Below are 25491 nucleotides of genomic sequence, written 5' to 3'. Positions count from 1 at the left end.
TACCTTGACCTTTCCTTTGACCTTGACCTCACTTTTCTTAAATAAGTGTTTAGCTCAATTTTAAAGAAAAGCATTCAAGATAGTGTTAACAAACTTCATATGCTGATACAAACTGATGAGAGCTATTCAACTGCATCAACATTTTTGACCTTGTCCTTTCCTTTGACCTTGACCTCACTTTTCTTAATTTAGTGTCAAACTTCATATGCTGAAACATACTGATGAGAGGTATTCAACTGCATCAATATTTTTTCACCTTGACCTTTCCTTTGACCTTGACCTCACTTTTGTCAATTTGTGTTTAACTCAGTTTTAAATAAACCATTCATAATATTTTTATCAAACTTCATATGCTAATACATACTTATGTAACCTTTTCAAATGCATCAGCAATTTTTTTACCTTGACCTTTCCTTTGACCTTAACTTCATTTATTTTGAGTTAGTGTTTAGCTCAGTTTTAAATAAACCATTCAAAATATTTTTATCAATCTTAATATGCTGAATATACCATAAGTTTTGGAAGATAAGACGATACTTTTTTTCTCAGAACCGCTGGGGTCGTCCTATTTAATGAATCGACCTATCTAAGGCTCAAGTTTACGAAAAATGCCTCCAAATCAGTAAAATTAACGTCAATTTTAAAGCAATTCTGTGCCATTTTAGTATTTTTTAAAATTAATTTACCGAGAAAAAAATAATAAACAATAAAGAATTGAATATTTATTCCATCGATTTCTTACAAAATAAGTTCCATTAAATATCTGTCGATGTACAAAAAAACTTATTACTGGTATATCATGTAGTAATTAATGTCTCAAAGTATATTTACAACATGCTGTGTCCATCTTGTGATGTTGGAAGTCGCAATCGTTTACTAAAAAGAAAACCGCAGCCGTATCAAAATTTAAAATACGGAAGAATTTTCACAATCGCAATTGTAATCTTTTTTTACCATTTATTTGTAACGATTAATTGAAATAGTATGCCTAAATATTTGTTCATTGTCTTGTGATATTTATTTAAATGTAAAATGCGTGAAGTAAATTGTTGCCAGTAAATTCCTAAATTTATTTACCAAATATACCGCTAGTAATAACTATTTTGTTTTATATCTTAATTAATTATAATAAAACGAACTTATCTTGAATATACTATTATACGTTTTTGGAAGTTATAAATTCATTTATTCACGATACGTTATTTTTTTATTCACAGTTTTTTTTTTTTTTTTTTTGTTTTTTTTTTTTGTTTTACAAAATAAATATTTTTTAAATGATAGAAATGATAGCTTCCTCGTACCCAAGGGGTACACTGAATTATACAAAGATTGGCTTCTAATAGAATTTTAATTGTCTGACAGATAAAGGGATATACACTATGTACACAAAGGTGTTAACACCTGTGTTGGTTAAAACACCTGCGGGGCATGATTAAAGATCCACGTGCCGTTACAGGGGTATTAGTGCTATACATCATTAAACAAACAAAAATGTGAAATTCTTGATAACTGTTAAATTGCGAATGTGCTCTCAATTAAATTTATTTTTTACAACAATATCTCATGCAAAATTATCGCATGTTAATATGATTAGTCATTTGCGTGTTTTAGCAAATCCCTGGACAAGAAAGTATAAAAATGGCGGTCATCGAAGTTAATTTTTTACCCTGGTAAATAATGTCGGAATAAAAGAATGTTCTAAAATGGAAATGATAATTGTTTGATTTCGGGTATTTCCCTAATTATAGCTGTTTTATACTACCGTATTTATGTGTTTAACGACAGAGTCAAACTACGACGGCATTGAACATGTAAGTTGGAGAAAATACGTTATATCACAATTCAAGGAAGTTTTAACTACGTTTGCATAAAACACTATTAAAATACTGTACTCATAAAAATACTAGTTTATTTTCTCAATATGTTAATATCACGGGTTACGTTAAAGAGGTTTACATATTCTGATACGTAGTATCCACGTAAGAGATTCTAGAAATCGATAAACAAAGCCTCGTCCTATATTCCAAATTCGTCCTATCTAAGGATTTTTAAAAAATTACGGCTGAAAATGAGCCTTTCGACCTATACACCCCATCGACATATACCCCAAAACTTACAGTACATATTTATGAGAACTATTCAACTGCATCAAAAATGTTTGACCTTGAACTTTTCTGGGACCTTGACCTCATTTTTCTTACATTTGCATTTTGCTTAAATATAAAGAAACAATTTAAGATTATGTAAGCTTATGCACTTATACATAATTTGGTGAGAATTTATCATCTATATCCAACTTTTTAGATTTCAATTTCAATTTTAAAGAAACTATTCAAGATATTCTCATCAAATTTCATACACTAATACAAATTTTCATGTTGCTTAACTAGTATACCCTCAGCGGGGCATTCATGTCCTATGGACATATTTCTATTTTTTTTTTTACTATATCCTTTGTTACTTACCTGTTGATATTTTAAATCTTCAAGCGCTTTTAGGCTATTTTGTACCATTCCTGTATTGCCATAATTTGGGGCATAAAAGAAAACCTAATGAACATGAACATACAGATTTAATTTTTTATGACACTGTCCTATAAAGATAGTAATATTATTGAGGGAAAACTGGGTTACTCTGATTAACCCCAGATTGACCCTGCAAAGGGAAATAACTTTTGTTAATGTGAAAGTTGTCTCTTACAAGCATGGGAAATTCTTTTTTATCATGTTTTTATCTTATTTTAATGATTTTTACTTTTTGTTCTCTTTACTGTCAGCTGACTTATGCTGCATACTAACATAAAGGGATGTGTAAGGATATGATAAAAATGTATTTGTTAAATATTAAGATTTTTAAATCTCAGGGCTTAGTGACTCCATTTTTTTTATTCATAGGATGAAAATAATGAGAAAGATGAACCAAGGAAACCAGGTAAAATATTTACTTTGACTGAAAGAGGAATATTTGAATAGCAACTTTCATTCTCAAATGCAGTTAGATATATACAACTTTAATATTAAATTCTGACTTTACAGATTACAAACAGAAACAAAAAATGGAGTGTCTCGCAACGTTCACTTTGTTTGGAAACATCATGTCCATGAAGTTTGTGAAGCTACCTGGAGCTCTCCGAGATTCTCTGCTGCTGAGCTTCTGTGATGCAAAGGTAAGGCACATTATCAAATTCTGAAAAAAAAAATGTTTTGTTGGATTGTATACGATTATTTGCCTCTTGTGATATTTCAATGGGAATTTAATAGATAATATAACAAAGCAAAACATGTAATGTTTTAAACTGTTAACATGCCATTTTTGTTATGCTTGTTTGTTTAGACAAATACAGAGAGGATAAGTACATGTATCTTTAATTATGAACTTTGTGTTTTCAGTTGTCAGTTGTGGAGTATGATCCAGGAACACATGACTTACAGACTACTTCGTTACATTACTTTGAAGAGCCATCCCTAAAGGTGCATTTGATAGTTGGTCCATAGTATTTGTACAAAGTATAATACATGTTCCATCAAAATAATTTTAAATATGGAAAAACTTCTCTTGGAAATATTTAAAATCATATCATTAAGTACCATTTAAAATTATATTGTTAATTGCCTTTTACATGTATGTATAGGGTTCCATTTGTATTTAGTGGTATTTTATTGACCCAACATCTGAATGTTTAATCAAGTAAAAAAGAATATTTACTTCTATATGAGAACCTTTATAACTTTTTTTTCAATAGAGTGGATTTTTCACAAATTACTATATCCCAGAGGTAAGAGTTGACCCAGATGGTCGGTGTGCAGCCATGCATGTCTATGGTTCTCATATGGTAATTCTGCCCTTCAGACGAGATGTCATGGTGGAAGAAGGTGACAACATGGCAGGAACTAGGTACTAGTATTTGGAAAAAGGTCCTTCTTACATCAAGTAACTCATGGATGGAATTTTCCCCATTATAATTTCTTTATAGAAAAGTGACTCTAGAAAATGCATGTTCATCATGTCATTCTCAGTTTTTTGGGTACATATAAAGTACACTATTTTCTGGCATGTCTAAGTAATTGTGTCATGAAACTAGACATGCCTCCTTAAATAACTAGACCTTATCATGAAGTTACTTTTGATATAAAAAAAAGGGGGGGGGGTGTCAGTAAGTATCCTTTGATCTTCAGAACTAAAGAATGAACAATGTTTGTTGTTTTTTGTAGTAAATCTCCCATTCTCTCTTCCTACATTATTGACTTAAGGAGTTTTGATGAAAAGATTATCAATGTCAAGGACTTCCAGTTCCTTCATGGCTACTATGAGCCAACCATATTTATTCTGTTTGAACCTTTGCAAACATGGGCAGGGTAAGTGCTTGATTTAAAAGAGAGCCTGATTATCTTTCTTGACTGAAGACTAACCAATGTATTATTCTTGTTCTTCATTATTTCACAGCATTACAATGGACAGATTCTATGAATGATATGAAAATTTCAAATTAAGCAGAAAAACATGCAAATAAATTAAATATGTTTAATGCCTACTGCATTTTGCAGGAGAACAGCTGTGAGGGCAGATACGTGCAGCATTGTAGCCATCTCCCTCAACCTACAGGAAAAAGTGCACCCCATCATCTGGTCCCTCAGTAGTCTCCCCTTTGATTGCTGCCAAGTTTTGGCTGTACCCAGACCCATTGGTATAGTTGGTTAACTTGGTTGTAGAAATTTTAGAATTACATGTACTTACATGTATATTAATATTTGCATGTGGTATTTTCTCCCCAAGAGGTTAGATTTGAAACAGCATTACTTCATAATCTTTGTTTCAAAATGAGTGGCTAATGAGGTTTTCATAGAATTTTGCCGTGACTTGAGTTGCAAACAGAAAACTAAAGAAATCAGTCCTTTACTTCAGTGTGTATAAGAAAACATCTCTCTATCCTGCTTTTAATTTTGGGTCCCATTGTTGTATGTTGTAGGTGGTGTGATTGTCATAGCTGTCAACTCCTTGTTGTATCTTAACCAGAGCGTACCCCCCTATGGAGTGTCTCTTAACAGCATCTCACAGCAGAGTACCCTGTTCCCATTACGTAAGTCCATTTTCTGGTAAACATTTCCACTGAATGATTTTTTTATCAGTAAATTTTAGTTTTTTTAGATGGGAGGAAAAGAAATTAATCATGCATTACAGTTTAAAAGAAAAAAAATTTGATAACAAAAAGAGAGAAGAATAGAATAATGAAGTAGTCAAAATATATGAATATTACTATATGTTCATATACATGTAATTGTAAAGCAATGGTTTATCCCACAGGTATTCAGGAGGGTGTAAGGATAGCCCTGGACTGTTGTCAAGCTGCTTTTATGTCATATGACAAGATTGTATTGTCACTCAAAGGAGGAGAACTGTATGTACATAATTATATATGTTCATTTAAACAATAAAATGCTTTCTTTGGTTGTTAGTATAGTAATTAATGTTGCAACTGTTGCGGAAAAAAATGCATTACCCGCTTACGTAGATTATGTAATTTTTTTCTGCAATAGATGAAATGTTGATTCCCATACTAACAAACAAAGAAAGACATTTTATTGTTTATATTTATGTACAAATAATAAGTTAAAGTAGGATTAAGAAGATTAAATATTGTATTATTGATATGTACATCATACGTTGATGGAAGAGCCACTTCTAAAAAAATCTGTACAGGTGATTTGCTTATTGCTGTTTAGTGACTGATAAACAACAATGGTTTTCTTAAGAAATAAAGGAGAAGATAGATGTAAAAATACGTGTATATCACATTATAATAAAAATATACATTTATATTGCAAAGAAATACTTGTATATAGGAACAATCATTTAGAATATTCTCTAGAACTACAACTGAACATATGCAACATTTTCATTTTTAATAGTGTAGGTTCAAGGTTATCTGTATGCCATGATTGACCACCATAAAATTATGTTGAGGAGTATGCACAGTAATAAGACCAGAAAATATGCTTGAAAATATGCTGCACAATTCTAAAAGGCACCAGTGCAAGCGTACTGATGTCAATATACATGGTAAAGCATAAAAATATTATTGCAATGCTTTTTTTCCCCCAGATATGTGTTGACCCTTGTTGTGGATGGAATGAGAAGTGTCCGTAGTTTTAACTTTGACAAGTCAGCTGCCAGTGTACTTACGTCATGTGTAAGTAGGAAAGTAATGTAATGATAAGATGTTTTTCTCTATAGCATTATTGTTCCTTACCACAGTTTTCCCCCTTTACAGATGTGTATTTTCTGAAGATGGAGTAATGTAATGTAATGATGTTTCCTTTATAGTGTTATTGTTTTTTCCCTTTTGTAGATGTGTATTTGTGAAGATGGATTCCTATTTCTCGGATCCAGGCTGGGAAACTCTCTTCTGTTGAAATACACAGAAAAAGCATCTGAGAGCTTAGAAAATGGAGACACAGAGAAAAAGGTAGAACTTCTGAGTACATGTATCTATAGACTTTGTTGCAAGGTAGAAGCCCATATCTAATTTCTTTACAGAATTGCTGTTCAGTTTTCTCAATGCCTTATTTAATTTACATGTACATAAGATTAAGTCATAAAACAAATTTTTACTTTCTTGTATGTTAAGTCATCATTCACATTGTTTTAGTGAAATGTAATTGTTATTTTCAATGTTAAGTCATGGCACATAGGTACATTAGAGCATGGTTCTTTTCTGTAAGATTTCATATTTTTCAATCTTCAAAATGTCCTTGTAGAAAGATGAAGAGCCAGTTGCGAAGAAAAAGAAAGTCGAGGGTTCAACTGAAATTGGTAAGGAGCTTTTCTGTTGATCTTTGTTTTCCATTTTTTCATGTTTAAAAATCTTTTATTCATCCTTTTTTGGCACATGTAATTTATAAGAAGTGCCTTCCTTTTTCATTGGGAATAACTAGCCCGTCATGACCCCAAGCTTTTTTTTCCCTTGTAGCCTCTGATGTCTCCCAAATAGAGAATTTGTATGACCTTGAGGTTTATGGCCATGCTGAGAATCCAACAAGCACCACTATCACCAGCTACATATTTGAGGTCAGAAGTCTTTTTCTGATCATAACTTTTACATGTATGGATAACTTGTTTTTTTTTTTAAACTGTGTGTCATTCATGACCATTGATTGCTTTGAAAATTCTTAATGTCAATTCCCAGGTGTGTGATAACATTTGGAACATTGGACCCTGTGGTAATATTGTAATGGGGGAGCCTGCTTTCCTTTCTGAAGAGTTCAGTAGCTGCATAGACCCTGACATTGAGATGGTGATGACCTCTGGTCATGGGAAGAATGGAGCTCTGTCTGTTGTCCAGCGCAGTATTCGTCCACAGGTGGTTACGACATTTGAATTACCTGGGTGTCTGGACATGTGGACAGTAAAAAGTATTGTACCTGGTGAACAAAAGGTATTTATATTTCATTAATATAAATGTAATTATTTGCAGTATCATACTAATTTTAATGGTGAAAAAAAATATTCAGAAATAAGCAGAAAAAAAAATAAAAATGTTGTGATGATGATTTTAAAAGCATGAGGACATTTAGTGCGATCAGTACTCAAAATTCAACAGATATTGTTTAAAGTTGATATTAAATATAATATGAATTTTCATATTTTTCATTCTGTAAGTACGATAAAGATTACAAGTCGTTATCTTTTCTACAAATTTCTGACCCTTACACTGTAGGAAGACAAAGACACCTCAGAGGAGGAGGGGTCCAGCAGTAACATAGAGGGGGGTCACTCCTTCCTCATCCTCAGTCGCAGTGACTCCAGCATGGTACAGTTACAACTCATGCATGTTTATTACTGTTTATTTTCAAAATCAATGGTCAATTACAAACATTGTTTTATGGCTAAGGTTCCAACTTTAGAATTTCTTCTTCTTTTTTTATACTTTTGTATTGTACTTGTACTTCCAGATGTAATAGAGATAAATTTTTTCAATTTCGAATTTTGAAATAGATTTTGGAGACTGGTCAGGAGATGAATGAACTGGACCACAGTGGCTTCAGCACTCAGACCACGACTATCTATGCTGGGAATATTGGAGGGGACCGGTATATCCTGCAGGTTTCAGACACAGGTCTTAGGCTACTAGAGGGAGGTGAGAAGTCAGTTCAAGTAAAAGAACATGTGTAGCAGTAAACCACTGATGCATACATAATAGAATTTGTGTATCAGTAAATTGCTGATGGATATGCAATAGAATGTGTGTATCAGTAGACCACTCGTGCATTTGCAATACATGTAGAACGTGTTTATCAGTAAATTACTGATGCATACATAACAGTAGGTGTGTATTAGAACCTTTGTTGCATATATGTACAATGACAAGTACATGAGTTTAAATGGATTTTTAGCTCACCTCAATGAAGTTGGGGGAGCTTATGTAATACCCTCGGCGTCGGCGTCCCAGGTTAAGGTTTTTTGGAGCAGTTTTCTTTTCAAGTACTTCTATGGCCTATATTAGTTAGAGATGCATGGAGGATGCTTCTAGTGTGTTTTATTGTACCAGTCAAGGTTTCAGATGCTACAATTTCAGCTAAAGAATGACCAGGTTAAAGTTTTTGGAGCAGGTTAAAGTTTTTGGAGCAGGTTAAAGTTTTTGGAGCAGGTCTCATTTCCAAGTAACTATAAGCCCTATATTGACCAAACATGCATGGATGATACATCTAAAGATGCACACTACTGGACTTGCTTCGGATGCTGGATCTGACCTACATTTTCCGGATGAGTGACTAGGTTAAAGTTTTTGAAGTAGATCTCATTTCCAAGTAACTATAAGCCATATGTTGACCAAACTTGCATGGATGATACATCTAAGGATGTACACTACTGGACTTGCTTCGGATGATGAATCTGACCTATATTTTATGGATGAGTGACCAGGTTAAAGTTTTTGGTGCAGATCTCATTTCCAAGTAACTATAAGCCCTATATTGACTAAACTTGCATGGATGATACATCGAAGGATGCACACTCTTGGACTTGCTTCGGATGCTGGATTTGACTTACATTTTCCGGATGAGTGACCAGGTTAAAGTTTTTTGAGCAGATGTCATTTCCAAGTAACTATAAACCCTATATTGACCAAACTTGCATGGATGATACATCTAAGGATTCACACTACTGGACTTGCTTCGGATGGAGGTGGAGTATCCCCTTGCAAAGAGCATATCGATCCCAATATAAATTATTGCATGCTTGCGCAACTTCCTTTATGCATGCACATACACACACTCACACACACACAAGCACATTACTATATCCTCTCCAATTTTGTTGCAAGGGGATAAAAAACACTTAGAAGAGCTTATTTTCACGTGATGTAAAGTTTTTTTTACCTCATTTTTTCAAACTTAGTTTGCTTCATGTATGAGCAGTGTGCAACTTACTGAGAACTTTCTTTTATGTAGTGAGGCAAATTCAGCATATCCCCTTGGATACAGGATCCCCTGTCATTCAGTGTTCAGTGGCAGATCCTTACATTGTGTTACTGACACAGGAGGGACAGATCTTGATGTTTACCCTCAGGACAGAGGCCGTGGGACTCGGGGTCCGTCTAGTGGTGGGGAGGCCATCCATCTCTCAGGTAGGTCACAAGGTTTAGTATCCTTACTTGTACATATTTGCAATAATTCAAAGTTACATGTGTGCGTATATCACACTGTCTTCTCACTGAAACAGGTGATATTTAATATCTAGTTGGAAAGGGGTATACAATGTATGTAAAAAGATGTGATTGCTTGTCTCCGTAATGTATGAAGAACTACTTAAAGCTAGCTTGTACAAAGTAACAAGAATGTATACTGTAGATTCCTTATTTTTCGCGAGTACTTATTTTCGCGAATTGGCTCTTAAACGTCAAATTAGGAGAAAAATAATTCGCGAGTGGACAGTTGATCAAGGGATTTTACATTGATTTCAGCATCATACAAAATAAAAGCGAGTAATTTTATTTCGCGAGTGGTGCTTCTCGCGTAATAACGCGATAATTAATTCCTTGCGTATATGTAATGGATAAATAACGAGATGGTGTTGAATAGTTTAGAGAAAACATTCCCTCCGAGGGCTGAAGGCCCGAGGAGGAGATGTTTTCTCTAAACTATTCAACACTATCGAGTTATTTATCTTACTTAAAAAACTTCCCCACTTTGGACCCCAAAGAAACATTTACCCATTCATATATCCAACTTTGCTGTAATACAATGGGATCTAGCTCATTCAGATATCCAACAGTGACACAATACAATAGCCAAATCGAACACCCCTTTTATTCATGGACTAGTGAGCATGAAACCGCATGGTGCTAATGTCATTTCAAACCTTTCCATTGTTCTGAACAGTCATGGAATCAGCTCCATTCGGACAATACTTCTAGTAGTGCTATAACAGATGAAAAGATTGTCGGTTTTATGCGGAACCTGCTTTAAAAATATTCCATATTAAGATTTGCAATAAAAAGGGTGACAAATATAGATTGGGTGTCAATTTATTAAATTGTTTTGGGAAGTGCGCTGGAAAAGTATGAGAACAGAGACGAACCTCGAAAAATCTGAGAGGATTTGCTAATAACGCATCCCTGAAATAACATTCAGCAACAGGAAGTGATGTGGATTAAGGTTCAAGGTGAAAATGTATTCATAAGCATGTCAAAAAGTGATGCTTTCAAAATTTAAGACTGGAAACATTCTGTTAAAATACCATGGGATAAGTATTGGATATTTTATTGACAAGTGATAATAGTGTGCAAAATTCGGAGGAATTTTAATTTTTGTGCGCATTGAAAGTACATTTTTAACACAATTCTAATGGTGTGAAAAAAGTGATTAAAATTCCGTGTGCATTGGACATAAGTTCTAACAGTGTTACAAATTCGGAGTAATTGTTTTTTATATGCATTGGAAATACATTTTCAACTCTTTTATCTCTTTTGTTCATTGCTTAATTATGTTTGTATGCACAGTTGGATATTTAAATATCCAACCGATAGGCAGTTGGATATTTGAATATCCAACTGATGGCCAATTGGATCTTTAAATATCCAACTTGTGATGGTTGAATCGGTAAAATATAAGTAGACCAATAACAATGGGTGACGTCATTGAAGTTTTTTAATTAGGAATATACAGTATTGAACAGTATGAGTTGTGGATACTTGTTTATACTTGCCTCTACATGTAACTTAAGTTTGATTAATTGAAATGTTTGAGAAGCCTGATAAAAGTTTTGAATGAAATTAAGTTTTCAGAATGTGTTGATTGACTGTATATTGTGGCATGCTTACATGCATATATGAGGTTCTGGATTTCTGGGCTTTGATTCCCTCATTATGAATAAAGATGGTAATTACATCTATATAAAGAAACACATTGTGAAATAATGTTTTTGAGAATTGAGCTATAAATTTGTATATATGTTAATTTCAGCATTCTAGAGTAGAGGTGATAAGTGCTTATAAGGATGTGAGTGGCCTGTTTACCTGTATGAACCAGGTGGATGAGATACAAACCACACCTGATACCAAGTCAGCAAAAACTGTGGCTGAGAGATCATTTAGCATTGATGCCAAGTAAGAATTTAGTTAACCTGTAAATACTGAGCTGATTCGTTAACTGGTTCAAATTCTGGTTTTCAGTTGAACAAACACCTTCAGGGGTCTGAATGCAGACTCTGATCTTTCCCTGAACATTTTTCCACTTTCTTCTTGCAAAGTGTGAAATTGGTTTAAGCTTAGATTTTTTGTTTTGATTATGTCAACTTCAGGTTATTATCATTTGTCACATTTTATATCTGTTTTTTTTTTTAATGCTGATATGAAAATTTTTTATTATAATGATAGAACAGCAGATGAGGAGGATGAACTATTATATGGAGACAGTGAAGCCCCAGTATTCCAGAGCTCTGTTAACATGAGTCAGCCATCAGAGACAGACAGGTAACCTCAGGGTAATTCTACGAAAATTTCACTGGAGTAAGAGTTTTGTCAATTTCAAATATATTGATTTGAGAAAAAAAAATTATAAATTCATTTTTATGTGCGAAGTTATTTTTATGTGCAAATGAAATGTTACTGTTGAATTTTTATTAAAATGCAAATTTTGTCTTGATAAAATTACTGTAATAAAGTAATATTGAACTCATTTCACTTTCCAACAATAAGAGTTGCTTATTAGGGTTTCCTATCCTATTATAGTTGAACTTCGTTATCTCAAACACCCATATCTCGAATACCAGGGATATCTCGCAGCCATGAGTTGGCAGTCTCAACCAACTTTTCTTATGTTTCTTAACCTCGTTGTTTTGAATCCTCGGATATTTCGAAGTTTAATCTTAGTCCTATCAAGTTCAAGGTAACAAGGTTTGATGGTACTTAAAAATAAGATAAGAATTTAGGTAATGTCTTACTATTTATGTTAACTTGTATTTTAGTCCTACAAAAGAAAAGAAACAAACGGTGTCTAAACCCACTTACTGGCTTCTGTTGTGTCGAGAGAATGGTGTGCTGGAGGTATGTAACGATATGTAACAATTAAAATATAGTGCTTAAGGACATATGCAACGTATCTTACCTACTGATAATTTTTCAGAATATTCTTAATTTAAGATTATAGTGCCATCAGATGTTCGTCGACAAAAAATCAGCATGCATTACCAGGAGTTTTGAAAAGACATCAATTGATGAAAATTCTTGTATAATTCAAAGAAAAATAAACAAAAATTACTAAACATATATTCTAGATGTTTTGTTCATCCACACTTGTTTTAGAAGAAGTGTACAACAGCATATAAAGACAAGTAGCACACAGTTCCTTCAAGTATTGGAACTCTTCAACTCTAGGGAAAAAGACAAAGTTCAAACTACGTTGCATATGTCCTTAAGTACAGTACATATATGTGTTCTCATCAATGTTTATAGGGTAAGGACATGTAAAAGGCAATGTGTGAACCTGGAAATTCACACTTTGACAACACATCATTCTTTTTAATGCAGATTTACAGCATGCCGGATTATAAAATGGTGTACTATGTAAAGAATTTCCCAATGGGTCAGAAACTCTTGGTGGACTCTGTACAGGTCACAAAAGAGGCAAGGTATGTTTGAGATTTTTGCCCATAATTTTCAGCTTTTCCTTTGAACATCAAAATACTTATTTTAAATTAGTTCTTTTAAAAGAAAAATTTTGTTTATGACTGAGGTATTGACTTTTGTAAAAAATGAAATGCATGTAGATGTAGGTTAATTGATATTTACTCATTCATGTATCATATATGTGTTTTTGTCGCCCTTTCATGTATCATTTATGTGTTTTTGTTTCTTGTAGCTCAATTGGAGAGAGACAGGAGAAGATGAATGCAGAATGTCCCTCCCTGAAGGAGCTACTGATGGTAGGGCTGGGTTATAAAGACTCCCGTCCACATCTACTGGTAAGAAACATCAAAAATAAAACTTCAATGAATGATAAACAATGTACTTTCTTAAACTTGTTATAATGTTGATAAAGATTAAATACGCATTCCTCTGTTCTTTTCATAATAAATATTTTCTCACATAATAAACCATATACATATACATGTACTTTTTAAAAAAAAAATTGTATGTGCAGTGAACTTTTGTATGATGATATTAAGGTAATAGGGATAAGTAGAAAACACATGTATCTATTATAGCAACTAAAATATGAATGTAAGTCTCAACTAAGATATCTAGAACACTCAAATGCATGTATTTTAATGTTTTTGTCAAGTTGAGATGGCATGTTGAGTGATGTGTGTGTAAAATGTAGACAGGAATAGAGAGTTAGCATTCAGTTATTTTTTTTTGTACTATATTGTTTGGAAGCATTTTAAATTTTATTTTCAGGCCAGGGTTGAAGATGACCTCTACATATATGAGGCATTCAGCTATCCTCAGTCCACTATTGACAACCACCTAAAGTTAAGATTCAAGAAAATTCAGCATGATCTCATTCTTCGAGAGAAACGCACAAAAAGTAAGAAGAAAGATCCTGAGGAGTTTCGAAAAGATGAGAAAAAAGTGGGAAAGATGAGATATTTTAAAGATGTAGCAGGTTATAGTGGTGTGTTTATCTGCGGGGCCTATCCTCACTGGATATTTGTCACCTCCCGGGGCAGTCTTCGGATCCACCCCATGGGGATCGATGGGCCAGTGTGGTGCTTCTCTGAATTCCATAATGTCAACTGTCCTCATGGATTTTTATACTTCAACAAAATGGTAATGTGATATGCATTTTTTTTTTTTTACAATTCAAATGGCACAGTAAATGTTATCTCAATAAATGAGACATTGCTTTAGATACAAAATGCTGCAGTAAATGCAAATTTTGAAGTTATGTTTTTATTTAAATGCATTTCAGGGAGAGCTCAGGATCAGTGTCTTGCCGACTCATCTGACTTATGATGCCCCCTGGCCAGTTCGTAAGGTCCCCCTGCGATGTACCCCACACTTTGTAGCCTACCACTTTGAGAGTAAGGTAATACCTCCTCTTTGTAAGCAGTTTGTCCATAATTCTCAAATTTGTGGGGAGAAATTCTAGAGAAGAGCTTTGGTATTGAAGATGAATAATTTTTTCTATGTGGACAAGGTTTATTTGTTTTGAAATGTAATACATTTGTAGATCTATGCAGTGGTGACAAGCATCCCAGAGATCTGTAATAAACTTCCAAAGACCACCACGGAGGAAAGAGAATGGGACGTCATAGAGAAAGGTAACAACAGTATCATCTCTATAGAGAATAGATCATCTCTATAAAGAATAATCATCTTTGACAGGGTCAAAGTTGAACTGCTTAGATAGTTGTTGGGCTTTATGGTATTGTAAATAGTATATTAATGTTCCTCAGGTAAGTTTGGCTATTTAAAGTGATTGTTTTAGAAGAAATTATTTTGATAAGAGCTCAAGTCACCACTGTTATTGATGTGATGCTTTGTTTCTGTGCACTAGTTCACAACACAGTTTACATCAAATGGGTAATGCTCAAATATCATTAAAAAGATGTCAATTTTCCAAGATGAGACAGCTATATTGACATTTTAATCCTTTAAAAACTTTATCTTGTAGATGAGAGATTCATTTACCCTAACATTCCTCGTTTTACACTACAACTGTACAGTCCCACATCATGGGAAGTTGTACCAAACACAAAGTAAGGCAACCTTAAAAAATAAAGTACAGTTGAACTTCAGTATCTCGAACATGGATATCTTGAATTTCATGGATATGTCGAAGTGATATTGAAGTCCCAAGTGCTTATTTCTGAAGTATTTTGCCCTGGATATCTCGAAACCTTGGATATCTCGAAGTATTTTCTTTGTCCTTTGAAGTTTGAGATAATGAGGTTTGACTGTACATGTAAATCAAAAAGACGTACTGAGCACTGTATGTCTGTTAAAGGGAATTTACAAATCTCTGCTCATAATTTGCATATTTGAACTAAGAAGTCTTTATACCCAAATACATGGACCTGTATAATACATGTTAAATTTTTTTATACCCCCCCCCCCCCCCCCGCAAACAAAGTTTAGGGGGGGTATATTAGAATCAGCATGTCCGTCTGTCTGTCTAGCTGTCCGTCTGTCTGTAGACGAGATTTTGTCCGGACCATTTCTTTGAAACTGTTGCAAGGATTTATCTGAAAATTTATACACTTATTATTCACCATATGAAGGTGTGCACCTGGTATTTTCATCATGATTGGATAATTTTTTTGCATTTTACAGGTGTTTTTTTCATTTTTATTAAGTGGTTTTGTCCGGATCTGTTCCCAGAGACTATTGCATAGATTTGTATGAAAATTTGTACACTTATTATTTACCATATGAAGATGTGCACCTGGTATTTTCAACAGTATTTGATAATTTTTCTGCATTTTACAGGGTTTTTTTTTTTCATTTTTATTGACTTTATTGACATTTCAGGTTCATGTCTAAGGTTTGAGACATAGAATCTAGAACATCTGTACAAAAATGTAAACTACAGCTAAAAACTACTCATTAGAACTAAAAAAAAAATCACAAAGTATTAAAAACAGTTTTTACATTAGACAGCAGATAGTGTAAATCCATTTGTCCCTTGGGAGTAATGAGTGGACATGCATCCAGTTAAAGATTTTAAAATTAGTGAGTTCAGTGTGGGAAGCTGTTAAGGCATCTCTGATCAAGCAGGTCTTATCTATTGGGAATTGGGCAGAAAGAAATAAAGATCTCTGTTTTCTAAGTCTCTTAATTGTAATTTATGTCTGCCAAAATACATAGTTACTGGAACCAGCCTTTTATTTTTAAAATGAGTTTGATACAAAGGTACTGTATTAAGATCAATTTGATTTTGTATAATTAATTATGATATTTTTTTTTCAACAATCAATTTGCAGAGTGTCATGTCTCACAAAGATGACAGATAGTTCATAGTTGCAAACTATTTTTTAAATGTAATAAAAACACTGAAATTATTAGTATTGATGTTTTATTAGGCTGCACCTTAGTTTCATTCATTAAAAAGATATAATGAGTAATTAAATTTTCACTCTAAATGTTTAAGCAAATTGTGAACACCTCTCACATCTAGAAAACATTAGTGATTTGGTCCTTCTCTGAAAAACCCAGCGGGGGGTATTTGTCCATTTTGGACAGTTCTAGTTGAAGTTTTTTCCATAAATAGTTGGAGTGACAGCAAATTAAATAAGCAGAAAGTTTACTTCTTACTGGTAGATGCCAACATCAGTAAAAAGAGGGTTACTGATTATTATATGCATACTTTAAAATATTTAATACAGGTATATGAATTGATACTTTTGGGCTTGCTCATTTAGTCTTAATTTTTCTGCAGAATTGATTGTGAAGAATGGGAACATGTAATATGTATGAAAACCATCCGTCTGAGATCTGAAGAAACCTTGTCCGGGTTCAAGTCCTACATCGTCATGGGAACAAATTTGTCACTAGGGGAGGAGTGCACTTCCAGAGGAAGGGTAAGCATTTTCTTGTCAACACTGTTGAAGTTTGTTAAGATCAGTTGAATTCTTTGCAAGTATAATTAGTTATATGATTATTTATTGTACAGGTGATCATAGCAGATATCATAGAAGTTGTGCCTGAGCCAGGCATGCCTTTAACCAAACACAAAATAAAGGTGGGTGACTTTGAGTTCAAATACATGTATAAGTATACTAAACACTGTCCAATTACACTACAGAGTACATGTATTTTGCCATTCTCACATAAGGAAGGAGCACAAAGTTTTTTTTCAGTTAAATTAAGCCACCATTTACTGTACTTGTGTATCCTTGCTATGATATATTTTTTTTTCTTTGCAGACTGTTTATGAAAAGGAACAGAAGGGGCCGGTGACTGCAATAGCTGATATCAATGGTCTTCTGATCACAGCTATAGGGCAAAAGGTACACAGATAAAAATCTGTAGTTTCAAATTTATGTTTACATGTATGTTCTACAGAACTGAAACTGTACATTGCTTGTAAATTGTAGAGAAGTAAATAAAGCAGTCATATAAAATTGTTCTAGATTTTCAAAAGTGTGAAAGTGGTGCATTTTTGATAGAGATAATTTTGAAAAGCCTTTAGCTGCAGATAGTGTATGTGTTTGTATGTATACAGTGCATCTTATCCTTTAGTTATAACAAATATCCACCGTACAGTTTTATGGCAAAATGTTGGATCTTAGAATTACATTGCATGAAATTGCATGAATTTGTTGGGTTTTTTTTCAGTTATACATATGGCAGCTAAAAGACAATGATCTGATGGGCGTGGCCTTCATTGACACTCAGATCTACATCCACACACTAGTCACCATTAAACACATCATCCTGGCTGGGGACATTCTCAAAAGTATTTCTGTCTACCAGTACCAGGAGGAGTACAAAGTTCTTTCCATTGTTAGCAGGGTAAGTGTCAGAGGAGGGTATTGTCTGTAGTGAAAAAAAAGTGTGATACACTTACTTAAGAAAAAAACCAAAGTGTTAGTGATATCTGTAGAGAAAGAGTGTCGCTGATATACAGTGTCTGTTATGGAAGAACTGGCATCATCTATAGTGATTTAAAATAAAAACCTTTGAAATAAATAGATAAAAAAAGCAGGCTTTCTTTTTCAAAGAATTACAGTGATTTAGTAGTCTTATTAACTAGCTTGCAAAGAATTCAATTCAACACTGAGTACTGTATAGGGGAATTTTCATCCCAATTTATGTTTTCTCCTTTAGCCCTTATCACAAGGGACAAATTTTAAGAAAACAGAGTAATCCCTGTAACACAGCTGTGTCTGCAAAAATTTAAAATGGGGCAAAATTGTTTTCAAATGTAATAAGATAAAAATAACCTTGTATACATTATTCATGTATATGCATAAAATTAACAGTGACTTGAAATGTTACATGTTTACCAGAAAGTTTAATTTTTAGGATTAGCTTGCAAAGGATTAAATTCAACTTCAAATATTCAAGAATTTACTTAGAATTCCTTATCTTCAGCTAAAAATGTTACATATTTACCAATAAAGTTTTAGAATTGAACCTCTTCTAAAAACTATTACAAAACTCTCTATGTGAAGAATGTCACTTCTTTTACCTGCTATATACCGAATACTTTAGGTGCATTTAAGAGCGCACAAATGTCTCTTATGTTACAGGATCCAAGGCCCTTAGAGGTGTATACAACAGATTTTCTGATTGATAACACACATCTGTGTTTTGTGGGTAAGTATACTCATATATATTCCCAAGGAATAGTGAAACATTTATTAAGTAAATTGAAGTTAAAGCAACTACATGAAAATGTGCCCATTCTACTCTATGTGTACTTAAAAGAGCGAGCTTTATATTAAAGCGGCTTTGGCATGGACAAGGATGCGCTAATTCATGACTACTGCAAAGAAATCATTAATAAATAAAATTCATGGCACAGACTTGTGAAGCGCAAATTCATGATTATGCCAACAACTCAATGCCCATTTATTGTGCTAAATTTTGAATATGCCAATTTATGTACACGTACAGTATTTCTAGAATACTTACACAATCTAATATTAACTGACAAGAAGGAATATAGTAAAGAAAGTTCTCAGAATCCAATAAAAAAAAATCCAGTTATGTTTTTACACAAGCATTATAGAAGACAAACTTTTATTCAGCTTTGGAAGTCAATATGACTCTGACATCGTCATTTTGCCAGTAATAAAATATTACATATTTACTTTCTTGTTACATATTTACTTTCCTGTTACATATTTACTTTCCTATTACATGTATTTACTTTCCTATTACATGTTTACTTTGCTGTGACATATTTACTTTCCTGTTACAGTGGCTGACAGGATGAAGAATCTTGTTGTGTATGCTTATCAACCAGAAGGTAAACAGTGTACATATCTATCATATACAGTGTACATATCTATCATATACAGTGTAGATATCCATCTTATACAGTGTACATATACATCATATGCAGTGTACATATACATCTTATACAGTTTACATATACATTATATACAGTGTACATATCCATCTTATACAGTGTATGTATACATTTTATACAGTGTACATATCCATCATATACAGTGTACATATCCATCATATACAGTGTACATATACATCTTATACACTGTACATATACATCTTATACAGTGTACATATCTATCATATACAGTGTACATATCCATCTTATACAGTGTACATATACATCTTATATAGTGTACATATCCGTCATATACAGTGTACATATCCATCATATACAGCGTACATATACAACTTATACAGTGTACATATCCATCATATACAGTGTACATGCACATCTTATACAGTGTAGATATCCATCATATGCAATGTACCATATACAGTGTACATATCTATCATATACAGTGTACATATACATCTTATGCAATGTACATATCCATTCTTATACAGTGTACATATCCATCATATACAGTGTACATATTCATCTTATACAGTGTACATATACATCTATACATCTTATACAGTGAACATATACATCTTATACAGTGTACATATACATCATATACAGTATACATACATGTATACAGTGTACATGTACATATACTTCATACATGTACTGTTTCATTTCAATCTGTAGAATTTTTAGGTCACCTGAGTCACTCAGGTGACCTATTGCTATCTGTTTTTGTCCATTGTTGTACGTCGTTCGTAAACTTTTGAACATTTTTAGCTTTTTCTCTGGAACCACTGAACCAATTTCAACCAAATTTGGCATATAGTATCTATGGGTGAAGGGGAGAAAAAATTTTGAAATTCATGGCCCCTGCCCCTCTGGTGCCTGAGGGGTGGGGCTAAAACCATCAAAATTAATGCAATCTTTAAAAAATCTTCTTCTTTACTCCTGGACATCAAGCAGTCAAACTGCTGCCATGATTGTAATAAGCATTGAGCCCTCTACCAAAATTGTAAAATTTGTGGCCCCAGGGTCAGGGGTTCTGGCGCTAGGGTGGGGCTCTAATGTTTATATAGTGAAAATGCATGAATTCTTTAAAAATCTTCTCCTCTACTCCTGGGTATTTAGCCAATGAACTAAGTACATAGTTATGATGAGGAAGAATGCCTCTTCCAAAATTGTGAATTTCATAGCCCCTGGGTCAGGGGTTCTGGTGTTAGGGCGGGGCTCTAATGATTATATAGTGAAAATACATTAATTCTTTAAAAATCTTCTCCTCTACTCCTGGGTATTAAGCCCATGAAATAAGTACAAAGTTATGATGAGGAAGAATGCCTCTTCCAAAACTGTGAAATTCATGGCCCCTGGGTCAGGGGTTCTGGTGTTAGGGCGGGGCTCTATTGATTATATAGTGAAAATGCAGTAATTCTTTGAAAATCTTCTCCTCTACTCATGGGTATTAAATAAACGAACTAAGTATATAGTTTTAATGAACAAGAGTGCCTCTTTCAAAGTTTTGAATGTCATGGCCCCTGGGTCAGGGGTTCAGGTGTAAGGGGGGGGGGGGCTCTATTGATTATATAGTGAAAATACATTTAATTCTTTGAAAATCTTCTTCTCTGCTCCTGGATATTAAACAAATTAACTGAATACATAGTTATGAAGAGCATGTCTGCCTCTTCCAAAATTGTGAAATTCATGGCCCCAGGGTAAGAGGTTCTGGTGTTAGGGTGGGGCTCTATTGATTATATTGTGAAAATGCATTAATTCTTTGAAAATCTTTTTCTCTGCTCCTGGGTAATATATAAACTAACTAAGTATATAGTTATGATGAGCAAGAGTGTCTCTTCCAAAATTTTGAATTTCATGGCCCCTGGATCAGGGGTTCTGGTGTTAGGGTGGGGCTCTTTAATTATGTAGTGAAAATGCATTTATTCTGTTAAATAATCCTGTCTAATCCTTAGTGTTGAGCAGATAATAAAGTGCATAGTGCTCCTTACAAAATTTTTAAAACTTTGTGGTCCCAAGTTGAGGGGCTTAATTTGTGTTTCTCATTGGGGGGGGGGGGGGGTCTATTGATAATATAGTGAAAAATGTGTTAATTCTTTGAAAATCTTCAACTAAGTGCTGAGTTATGATGATGACGGTACCTCTTCCAAATTTGTGAAATTCATGACCCTGGGTCATGGGTTTTGGTGTTAGGGTAGGACTGTGTTGAATCTGTAGTCATGGTACATGTAGTGAAAATGCATTATTTCTTTGAAAATCTTCTCTGCTCATTGGCATATCAAAGGCAAACAAAGTAAAAGTTTTAATAAAAGGATATTTTTACCAGATTTTTAAACATCTGGACCATTTGGTCAAGTGTTCTGGTCCTGGCCAGGGCTCAATTAATTTGTATTCTACTGAGAGAAGTTATTCCCTTTTGCAATTCACTTTTGATAATTAATCACTGCAAATAATGTATTTGAAAACTTAATAGAATAAGAGAATTGTGCAAGAAATTTTATAGTATAATACAAAAACTACTTTCATAGTTTTAATGATCAGATAGACTTGTAAGTAATAGAATAATAAAACTGAGACAAAAATAACTTATTAAAATGTTCTTCAAAGACCAAGAGAGGCCAATGTGAGGGACAATGTGAGGGATTACAAGTTGGGGTTAAAATAGTACAGAATTACCAATAGTTTAACAGTCTGCATGGTGATAGTGATAAATTGGGAACAGATTAGAATTTAATTTTAAAATGAGTTGTTACTTAATATTAGACTAATTAATTCATTGATCCTGATCATCCTATTTCTCTTGCTTTTGGGCAACAAAGCTTCATCTACCAGTTTATTTTATATTCTATGGATCCTCTAAGTTGTTGTATTATACTCAGGTGACTGTTAAGGCCCTTGGGCCTCTTGTTCAATAATTTAGTGCATTTTTATTTAACTAAGCTACTGCTTTAAAAAAAACATGTATACTGTTTATAAACAAGAAGAATTTGCAAAGGACTGAATTGAATCATAGCATTAGAACAGTGTTCCGCATTAACTCAAGAATTACCTGCATTGTAAATGTTAGCCACACGTACAGATAGAGTATAGTTAATCACGTGGTGAACTATTTCAATTAACAGCCAGAGAAAGCCATGGTGGACAGAGATTGATTCGTAAGGCAGACTTCAATTCTGGTTCCCACATCAACAGTATGTTCAGGGTGCGCTGTAAACTCTATGATCCGTCCTCAGATAAACGAATGACGGGGGCCTCGGAGAAGAGACACATCACTTATTTTGGTAGGTTTTTCCTAGTGCTTGATAAAAAAAAATCAAACAACAAAATATTCTGAATATGTGTATTGGGTAAACAAATTGTATCAATGACAGAAATAATATGTAACAATTTTTTTCTCTGAAGATTTATTTTGAGAAAGTCATTCAGAATGGCATGAACTGACTTTGTACAATACTTTAAATCACATATACATGTATTTCATGTGCCTTAATTTTAATTTTTATGAAATGTAGCATTGCATTTATTCACAAGATGAATAGTCGATGTTACTTCTGATATCATTGAGAAGAACTACTTCACATCCAGATATCCTTATGAGATTACGTAAATTAATAAAGTTCTTGCCATTTAATTGTGATTTGAAAGTGTAATGGGTCAATGATTGCAATGGCCAGTGTAAAATCTGTGTCTATTTTACAGCAACACTAGATGGCAGCTTAGGTTTTATCTTACCGTTATCTGAGAAGGTGTATAGAAGACTGTTTATGTTACAAAACGCTCTGGTCACTCACATACCTCACGTGGCAGGCCTCAATCCTCGAACGTATAGGTAAAGTATATGTATCGGGAATTACTTTGGATTTTTAGCTCACCTTAAAAAGCTGTCTAAACACCACATTTTTAAAAAATGTTCAATTGCATTGTTCTAAATACATGCACATTTATTGCAGATTAATTTGGTTTTTAGCTTTTCTCAATTGTTAAGGATTATTTGCAAGTACTGTAAAATCAAATATTTTCCTGGGGGGTCATATTTTCGAGGTTTGAGGAAAAAAATATTGGTTGTAGGGATTTGATTTTGTGGTTGGAAAAGTGTTGAATAGTTATGTACATGTATTAATGAAATTTAACATTTTGGGGTGGATATAAATTCATGGATCTCTTCATACCTCATCAGTACATGTTGTGATTTCTTTGCAAAATGTGTTTCTTTTTATGCACAAATTTACGATGCTTTCTTTCATTTCATTAAAGGCATGTTGTTTCAACATTTCCTGAACTAAGAAATCCCCAGAAAAATATTCTAGATGGAGAGCTTTTATGGAAATATACAAACTTAAGTATCATGGAAAAAATAGAGATAGCCAAACGTCTGGGTACATCAAATGAGCAGGTCAGTATGAAATATGAAACAAGTTTACATTCAGGGAATGTTTGCACTATAATAAAAATCTCTCTTGAAATAGTCTGCCTTAAAAGGGCCTGGACACACACTTAGACTAATGTAATAACTAAAAAGCACTGAGTCCTGATAAATGTCAGGATAATGGTAATATTTCAAACATATTCTATTGCACGGCACTCATAAAAATTTTGATGAACATGTTGCAACCTTTCCTGGTAAAACGTAATGTCAGGTAAAAGTTACAACGATTCTCAAACATCTTTTACTTGAAAGTTGTTCATTTCTGATGATCAATATCATAAAAATAAATAATAAATAGATAAAATATTATTAAATGAATAAATAAATAATTAAAGCAAAAACTTTTTAAATGATCTTTAATTAATGAAAGCAAACATATATAGAGAAATAAAGCAGTGATGTGTCACAGATTAACTTAACAACTTATTAAAATAAATTTTACTGTATATTAGAATTATATGAAATAGATGTATTTTGACTGATATAAATCATTCATTGCGTATTTTTAATGCTATTACTATTATCATCATTTAAGCTGTTGGTGCGACATCTTAAAAAGAAATATTTCGAATTTCAAAATCATATCCCATATCGCATTGCATTGTCATGTTGTAAATTTACCGGGTCAATAAATACAAGTAGCTGTCACTTTGTAAATTTTGTATTTACTGTCACTCGATTAATACAAAATTTTACAACATGCATGAAAGCATTTGAAAAAATTTATTTTTTTTTTTGACCTATCGCAAATTATGAAAATTATTTTGAAAATGAACATGGGGAATAACTGAAAGTTTTGTTGTATGTGCTTGTTATTAATTAAAATGAACACCGACAGCAGTAAATAATACAGGTAGGTTTTGTTTTATGCTCAGGTGATATTTTGTAAGAAAAAGTTTGCCGATTGTTTTAGCACACAGGCAAAAGAAAGTAGAAGAAAGTAGTTAGAATCGTTAAAGGAATTAAGATATTCAAAGTTTAAAGTTTGGGGTCTATGTGTAAAACACATGGCGCTAAAATTGTAATAACATGTAGTTATATAATATCAAATCATGCAATCTTCCATGTTTGGAAAACAATTGATCTGTTAATCAGACTGATGGCAAGTATACTTAAATTATATAACCCTCGCTTGATTTACCAGGAACTTATCATTGTCATAGCTGCGTATACATGTTTTCTCGGTGATAACGCAAAAATAAGACATTAAATACAGTAAATGAAAATAAATTATAACTCCGTTTAAAATCCATCTTTTATTTTATTTTGATTGGTTCTAATTATCCTACAGTATTTTTTCACTGTAATGTACAGAAGTTGAAGTTAATATTTTCTCAAATTTTCTGTATAATATCATGACTTTATATGTTGCTATAGCATTTCACATGGAAATATAATAAAAAACTTATTCTATCTGGAAATTATTGAAACTATGAATTTCAGGACATGTTTGATAAACACATTCTTGCACTTTCACAAGGTAAACTTTATCCTTAATACTTAAGAAAAGTAGAAATTTTGTTGTGTATTAATGAAAAATATTAAAACTATAATCCAGAAAATTCAGAGTAAAAATGCAAGAAAGAA

The 25491-nt window shown here is 33.1% G+C and overlaps 1 protein-coding gene across 1 annotated transcript in view; it reads left to right on the top strand.

Annotated features, from left to right (window-relative positions):
• The window catches only part of LOC133172629 (cleavage and polyadenylation specificity factor subunit 1-like), a 28513-nt gene that overhangs the window by 1288 nt on the left and 1734 nt on the right, over positions 1-25491 (top strand). Inside the window, exons 3-36 of the mRNA XM_061307562.1 lie at positions 2895-2931; positions 3036-3166; positions 3390-3470; positions 3743-3894; positions 4212-4355; positions 4545-4684; positions 4967-5077; positions 5302-5395; positions 6100-6187; positions 6347-6463; positions 6756-6810; positions 6968-7065; positions 7184-7432; positions 7715-7807; positions 7993-8134; positions 9447-9622; positions 11460-11602; positions 11873-11968; positions 12463-12541; positions 13025-13125; positions 13356-13458; positions 13895-14266; positions 14409-14525; positions 14670-14760; positions 15114-15198; positions 16878-17019; positions 17112-17180; positions 17365-17448; positions 17777-17953; positions 18694-18760; positions 19368-19415; positions 22601-22759; positions 23178-23307; positions 23733-23871. Of these exons, the coding sequence (XP_061163546.1) occupies positions 2895-2931; positions 3036-3166; positions 3390-3470; positions 3743-3894; positions 4212-4355; positions 4545-4684; positions 4967-5077; positions 5302-5395; positions 6100-6187; positions 6347-6463; positions 6756-6810; positions 6968-7065; positions 7184-7432; positions 7715-7807; positions 7993-8134; positions 9447-9622; positions 11460-11602; positions 11873-11968; positions 12463-12541; positions 13025-13125; positions 13356-13458; positions 13895-14266; positions 14409-14525; positions 14670-14760; positions 15114-15198; positions 16878-17019; positions 17112-17180; positions 17365-17448; positions 17777-17953; positions 18694-18760; positions 19368-19415; positions 22601-22759; positions 23178-23307; positions 23733-23871 (4110 nt within the window). The remainder of the gene's footprint in view (positions 1-2894; positions 2932-3035; positions 3167-3389; positions 3471-3742; positions 3895-4211; positions 4356-4544; positions 4685-4966; positions 5078-5301; positions 5396-6099; positions 6188-6346; positions 6464-6755; positions 6811-6967; positions 7066-7183; positions 7433-7714; positions 7808-7992; positions 8135-9446; positions 9623-11459; positions 11603-11872; positions 11969-12462; positions 12542-13024; positions 13126-13355; positions 13459-13894; positions 14267-14408; positions 14526-14669; positions 14761-15113; positions 15199-16877; positions 17020-17111; positions 17181-17364; positions 17449-17776; positions 17954-18693; positions 18761-19367; positions 19416-22600; positions 22760-23177; positions 23308-23732; positions 23872-25491) is intronic.

Source organism: Saccostrea echinata, unplaced genomic scaffold, assembly GCF_033153115.1.
Source record: "Saccostrea echinata isolate AGI-Se365-2 ecotype Australia unplaced genomic scaffold, CSIRO_AGI_Sech_v1 ptg000054l, whole genome shotgun sequence".
NCBI classification, from domain to species: Eukaryota; Metazoa; Mollusca; class Bivalvia; order Ostreida; family Ostreidae; genus Saccostrea; species Saccostrea echinata.
Note: the sequence above shows the minus strand (reverse complement) of the source record. Positions and strands in the feature narration are given on the sequence as shown.